The sequence below is a fragment of the Anopheles aquasalis genome, chromosome Y (assembly GCF_943734665.1).
Source record: "Anopheles aquasalis chromosome Y, idAnoAquaMG_Q_19, whole genome shotgun sequence".
Classification (NCBI taxonomy): Eukaryota; Metazoa; Arthropoda; class Insecta; order Diptera; family Culicidae; genus Anopheles; species Anopheles aquasalis.
In genome coordinates this window covers 5,371,799-5,378,053 of record NC_064879.1, presented here as the reverse complement: position 1 = coordinate 5,378,053, position 6,255 = coordinate 5,371,799, and the positions used below count along the sequence as shown (strand labels likewise).

Genomic DNA, 6,255 nt, shown 5'->3' with positions numbered 1-6,255 from the left:
TTTGATTTTGTATAACAATCTTTTATTCGATATTACATAATTTAGTTTAATATTACAATCTCGCCCTTCGTCCCTCCCATGGTTTGCTCTCTTTTGTATAGAAAAGAGAAGCAGAAAGGTAGTAGCGAAATATACTGTAGATCACTTCCAATAGATGCCGGTGTATAATTGCTCGATAGTATAAACCTCGATGCTCTTGGTAAGGCTCATGTTCTCTCCTTCGCTATACGCCTAATTACACGCTAATAATAATAATAATAATAATACAATAATCATAATAGTAATAATAAAAAAAAAAGTAATAGAAGCGCGCTTTCGCCAAGGTGGGTGTGATGGACAGCTGATCGAGTGGAGGTGCAAATTACAAATTGCATCGTTTCGGCGTTCCGACATTAAAAAAGTGTCGCCGAACGCCGAACGGCCGTTTTTTCGGGTAGAGTAAAGAAGCAACCTGCTTCGTGAAGCGCTGGTCGGGAAAGTTCGCATTATGCTCCTCCATTATGGGGGGACTTCGGTATTTTCGGGCCAAACAAAGGCCCATTTTTAACGGTTTTTTTGTGACGCAACCATTGAACTGTATTTTTTCAAGTAAATGACATAATAATCTACAACTTTTGAAAAATATTTGGTATTGTTTTGAGCAACATTCATTGAAAAATGAATCCATGCCATCAAATTTGGGCAGTCGTGTCTTGTGAAAAGATACTTTTTTTCTGGTGCCCTCTGGTAGCTGCGTGACGGGTTATCAGAAAAATACAAATCGATATTCGTTAGAAAGATTATAAGTTTATCTAGGTAGTCTTGGAAAATTCTTGATGATATTCTTACTTTTCGATTTTTGGCAGATTCTTAAAGTTGAAAAAGTGAGGCTTTTTGCGATTCTGCCATAAAAAAACGAACTTTACAGATTTGTTTAAAAAAAAGTATCAACAGTTTTTATGATATCTCAACAGGGCTACCTGGCAAAAAGTATACAGATTATGAGCAAAAAATTTCAAAATAATCGGCCCAGTAGTTTTTACGGTACGGTGGGCACCGACATTGAAAGCGATGGTTCTTAGGGAAACGCTCTTCGAAGTAGCGAGCTGCATGAAACGCGGATTTTCAAATATATGTATCTTTGTCAGTTTTCCTTCGATTGATCCAAAACTTTTACACAACGTTCTTGAAAGGATCAGCTTTCAGGGAAAAATTCTAAAACCATGTGTCACAAATAAAAATTAAATACCAAAGTCCCCCCCCCCCCCCCCCCCCCCCGCATGCCGGCGTGGAGACTACACCCCACCCTAACACTCCCCATGTCCCCTTCTCTGTCAGTTTGTTACCCGCGTATGCACTCTTTGGCGTTCGCAGTTCAGTTCAGCTGGTTTGGGATGGACGATTGTGGAACTGTTTAAATGATTGATGGCCGATGACCGAGCGGCGTGTGTAGTTGGTGAGCGGGCCTTTTTCTTCTGGTTTTCTGGTGAGTGATTGCTTTTTGGAAAAAAAAAAACAAAATTACACTGCTACTAGGTCGCTACTAACTGCCGATTGCAAGACTCCCGATAACCGCCGCATCATCCACTGCAAACAGAGAGTGAAAGGCGCAAGGCCAGATTAGATTTGTCGCATCTAAGTTCACATGCATTTCGTTGTAATGTGAAGAGCACACACCTACCTTTTGCTGGGGTTCGCCTTCGTGTAGGGATTTTGTAAAATCTTAGGGTGACATTCCATCACCTTGAGCAGCAGGCTGTCCAGGTAGTCCTCCAGCTCCTTCACCTTCTGCTTCTGGAACAGCACCTCGTTCTCGAGGCCCTGCGCCACCCGCACCATCTCCTCGTGCGATTTGCCCTCGTACTTGGCGAGCGTTTGGGGTGTGAGGGGCATCGAGGCGGCCGCTGCCGCTGCCGCCGCCTTGGCCACCGCCGCCCGTTGCCCCAGCTCGGTGCCAACCGTTTCGCCGCCGATGATGATGCGTTGCTCGTGCCCGAACGGGCTGGCCTGCTTCGAGCCGTTCAGCTTCCGCTGCGGGACGACCACCACGGCCGTCAGATTCTCCAGCGAGTCCGCACGCTGATGGTGACCATGGTCCTTGATCAGGTGCTTGATTTTCTTCGTAAAGCTCTCCTTCTCCGGCTTGCTGTGCACGGTGTGCACCTCGGGCACCGGTTCGCCCGTTCCCGCTCCCGGACGCGATACGTCCTGCCGGGAGCCGGCCCGGGGCACCGGTTTCGGGGCGCCCCGCCCAGCCATGCCGTCCAGTTCGGGTGAGGTCGGCACCGAGCGGGCCTGCGGTTCGGGTGCAGCGAGTGTGACCTGCTCGGCCACTGCTTCCTGCTGCTGCTGCTCCTCCTGCCTGCCAGCGGATAGCATTACCCGGGAGCTTTCCCACGATCTGCGCTTCAGCGAGTCGGTGCTACCGATCTCGAGGTGCTTCCCGTACAGCTTCTGCTCCCACTCGTCCATCTTCTCCTTGCCGGCCGGGCTGTCGGCGTGGTGCCGCTGCTGCTTTGACCCACCCGGCTCACCGATCTCACCCGCCGCACCAACCAGTGAGCTGGAAGAGCTCGCCTTCGAAATGTGAAACGCTGCGGTCCCGTCGGCCACGGGCGTGGCGGCGTGGAATGCTACCACCTCTTCCGGATGCCGACGGAACCCGGTGGCGGACCCGGTGCTGACCGGTTGCGTGTTCGGCCAGTGGCTGACCGATCCGGTAGAGCTTTTGTGCGAAAGGTTATCCAACACGAACTCATCCTCGTCCTCGCTGATCACGCCCGGATCGGCGTCACCGATGGTTTGCTTCGTGCTGCGGTCGTGCAGGGACGTGGTGCCAGTGCGAGCGCCACCACCACCACCACCACCACCACCACCAGTAACCTCTTCGTCCAACGGTCCTTCGTCGCGGTCCTTGTGGCCCTTGCGCCCAAGCCCGGAGATGTGCATCTTGGAGCCGAGCGATTTGGCCAGCTTCCGGAGGCCCTTGCGCTTCTCGATCGCACCGATGCTGAGCAGCGAGCCACCGACGCTCGACGCCAGGTTGCTGATCGAGCTCTTGCTGGGCGTTTTCTTGCTGAGATCGGTCAGGGAGCCCGCCTTCACGGTGAACGAGATGCGCACCTCCAGCTCGCCCCGCTCTTTCTCCTTCTTGCGCTCCCGGTCCTTGTCCTTGCTCTCCAGCTTGTACCAGCGCGAGCGGGGCCGCTCGTAGATCTCCATCTCGTTCAGCGGCAGCACGACGCGCCCGAGAAACTCGTCCATGCCGACGCTGTTGTGGTGCAGGGCGGTCAGCACCAGCTGCGCCTGGTTGCCCTGCGACGGTATTTGTCTGCCAGGTGGTCCAGGACGAACCGGAAAATGCGAGTAAAAAAGGGGGAATGGGGTTAGCAAGGCATCGGACGTCGGGCGAGTCACCGCCCCTACACTTACAGCTCGCACTCCTCATTCCAGGTCACCGATTCTGGTGCCTTCTCCTGGACCGAAGTTTGAAACTTCTCCTTTCCCAGCGCTATGATCACGAAGCAGTTGTTGGTGCCCTGCTTACCCTTGATGAGCAGTCCTCGGGCACGCTGCACTGTAAAGGAAAGCGAAAGAGGAAGAAGAAAAACCAACGATTAGTGTATCTAGGGGGAAGTCAAACCAGTCACAAAAGCAAGCCAGATCCGTATCATCGCATCTCGCAAACGCATCCCCGCCTGTTGCTGATTGCTAATTAGGAGAAATGTTTTATCTCACGCAGAAAGAAAGAAAAAGACACACCACGGATCACAATACCAAAAAAAAAGAAAAAAAACAATAGAGAAATAAGCCAAAAACAAACAGAAAAAAAAACCCAACAATCTCACCTCACAGATCATTGGCCATACCGGATGGGTGCTGCCCGCCCTCCTCCCAGTGGGGGTGGATGCATTCTGCATTCCTTACGAGCATTCCCCCTTCTTCCCACGTGCCTTCCCATCACCTCAGGCCAACAATCGTGACAACTCTTCTCCTCGCCCTCCTCGCGCGCAGAAAGTGAAATAAATATGCGTGCAGCTAACCGGAACCACCGACCGACCGCTCAACGGTGGTTCGTTCGCGGATTTTTTGTTTGTGTGGGTGTGGGGTTTTTTTTTTCTTTTCAAATGTGTGTAAGCAGCAGAGTATGGGGGGTTTTGGGGGGCTGTCGAAATTCAGATCATCTCACCGGGGGGGGATTGTTGGACTAACAGGCGCACAGCGAGCCAGAAGCTGACCAAAAGTTCGGCGCATAGTTTTGTTTTGTTTTTAAACTTTGCCTTACTAATCGTTCGAAAATATGTTACACATAACAATGCACCGTGGCATACAATATTCAATCAAAATCATTACAAGCCAGTCAAGACAACCACCCGGTTTTTGGTACGCATGGTTTGTCTACGAGCTTAGTAGCATATTTTGCGTGGTTTGAAGCATTAACCAAATTCTTATTATTTTAATCACGAATGAACCTTCCCAAACACACACAGGAAAAGGTTACACATTTCAACATTATTTTTCTTAAAAAAAAAAATGAAAGGCCCACCAGAAAATTCAGATTTCAGCACTGGTGGTCTCTGGAATATTCAATATTTTTGTGGAGCCGGTGCAGGCGTTCAAAATGGAAATTCTGCCGGTTCACAATGTACTTTTATGCCATTAAATCGAGCAACAATCATATTTACACGCGTTTAACAGTATGATCGGGCTTTAGTGGCTCAAGTGTGACTCCTCTCTGTGCGTACGACTGTGTGAGCGGTTTGCGAGCTCGCGGACGGCTCGAACTCTAGCTGGAATGTGAACGTTTAAGCAAAAAAAAAATGTGAAAAAATTAAACAGTTCATTTCCGCGAGGCGAAACCATTGTTGGAAAGGGCGGAGGAGGGTGAGGAGGAGGAGGAGGGTTTACCGATTGTCACCTGAATTTGAATCGAATTCGTGTAGACATGATGACGGTGGCCACCCGTCCCACGGCACTTCCCATTCGGTGCTGGTGCGGTGAGTGAGCGATGCGTTCTCGTTCGTCACCATTTATGTGCCCCGATAAGTGTGTGTGTCCCCGTGTGCGTGCGCACGCCCGTGGCCGCCCCGTGAGTCATCCAGAGGGCAGAATGGCTGCCCTGGAATGCCCCCTCCCCTTTCCTCCGTCTCGTTCTTTCGGTTCTTCTTTCGGTGATCCTTGATTCGCGATAAAGGGGATCGCATGATACCGATGATACCGATGATGATGATGATGCACCGTCACACCCACATACACACCGTTACACGATCCTTACCTGTCACCTGGATGTGCGTTGGGCTCCACATTGTTTCCGAGGCGTTGTTCCGATCCGGATTCGCGAATCGGATTCAAACAGCTGATGTTGAGGCGCTGGTGCTGGTGATGATGATGATGATGATGATGGCGATGATCGTTGGTTGGTTCGGTGTAGGCGCGCTCTAAATTCGTTCGCGCGCAACCACACACTCACACGCACGGGCGCACGCGTCAACGGATACGGGTCAGCTTTCTTTCCTGCTTGGCAACTCGTGGCAAACGCGCGGAGGCCCCCCTCCCCCGCGAGAGGTCTAATTACACTGCACAGTGGTGGTTTGGTGACGGCAGAAGCTTCTCCCGGAAGGCCAGAAGACGCCAGAAGTGAAAGCACCACAAACGCACACCCTTCCCCTAGAAAGGCCTTTACGCAAATAGTGTCCACCTACTCCTCCTCCTCCTCCGAAGAGATCGAAGGTGACAACGCACTCCTCACCCCTTCAATATCCTCTCTCTGTCTCTCTCTCTCTCTCTCTCTCTCTGTCACTTTGTCGCTCTCTCACTTGTCCACTGCAGTCGCTGCTATCTCCCCACAGTAAATACTGATGCTGATCTGGAAGAGGGTTTGGGTTGAGAGATGTGGTAACGGTACAAGCTCAGCGCGAGTGGTGGATTATCGCCCACTTTTGCGGGTCGGTGGTGCTGACACGGCAGTTTCTGGTACGGCTTCGGCTGGCCTAGCTCGGACACAAGTTCACTGACCAAACCAACACAAGAGCAAATACACCCCGCTGGAAGCTGGAAGGTCCGGGACCGTAAACACGCGTAAACGGGGCAAAAAAAAGGCACAACACTTGAAACACGAGACGCAAGGCACTTCTGGTTTCACAATGAGGACAACACGACGGGATCAACCATCAACCCCCTCCACTCCACTTCACTTCACGCCCGCGCTAACTACACACTACGGTACTACTCCGGACTACGGCGGTTATCTCCGTGCACGACGACGACGACCCGTGC

The 6,255-nt window shown here is 51.4% G+C and overlaps 1 protein-coding gene across 2 annotated transcripts; it reads right to left on the bottom strand.

Annotated features, from left to right (window-relative positions):
- On the bottom strand, positions 1 to 6,255 carry LOC126579940 (rab11 family-interacting protein 1). Of its 2 annotated transcripts, XM_050243717.1 has the most exons (5): positions 5,995 to 6,255; positions 5,255 to 5,845; positions 3,412 to 3,556; positions 1,661 to 3,310; positions 1 to 1,566 (listed from the first exon to the last, which is right to left on the bottom strand). In XM_050243717.1, the coding sequence occupies exons 2-5, from the start codon at positions 5,283 to 5,285 to the stop codon at positions 1,560 to 1,562; spliced, it is 1,833 nt and encodes a 610-aa protein (XP_050099674.1). In that variant the 5' UTR covers positions 5,286 to 5,845; positions 5,995 to 6,255; the 3' UTR covers positions 1 to 1,559. The 2 variants fall into 2 exon arrangements, with proteins under 2 accessions (XP_050099674.1, XP_050099675.1); XM_050243718.1 differs by having other exon boundaries at positions 1,657 to 3,310; positions 5,255 to 6,255.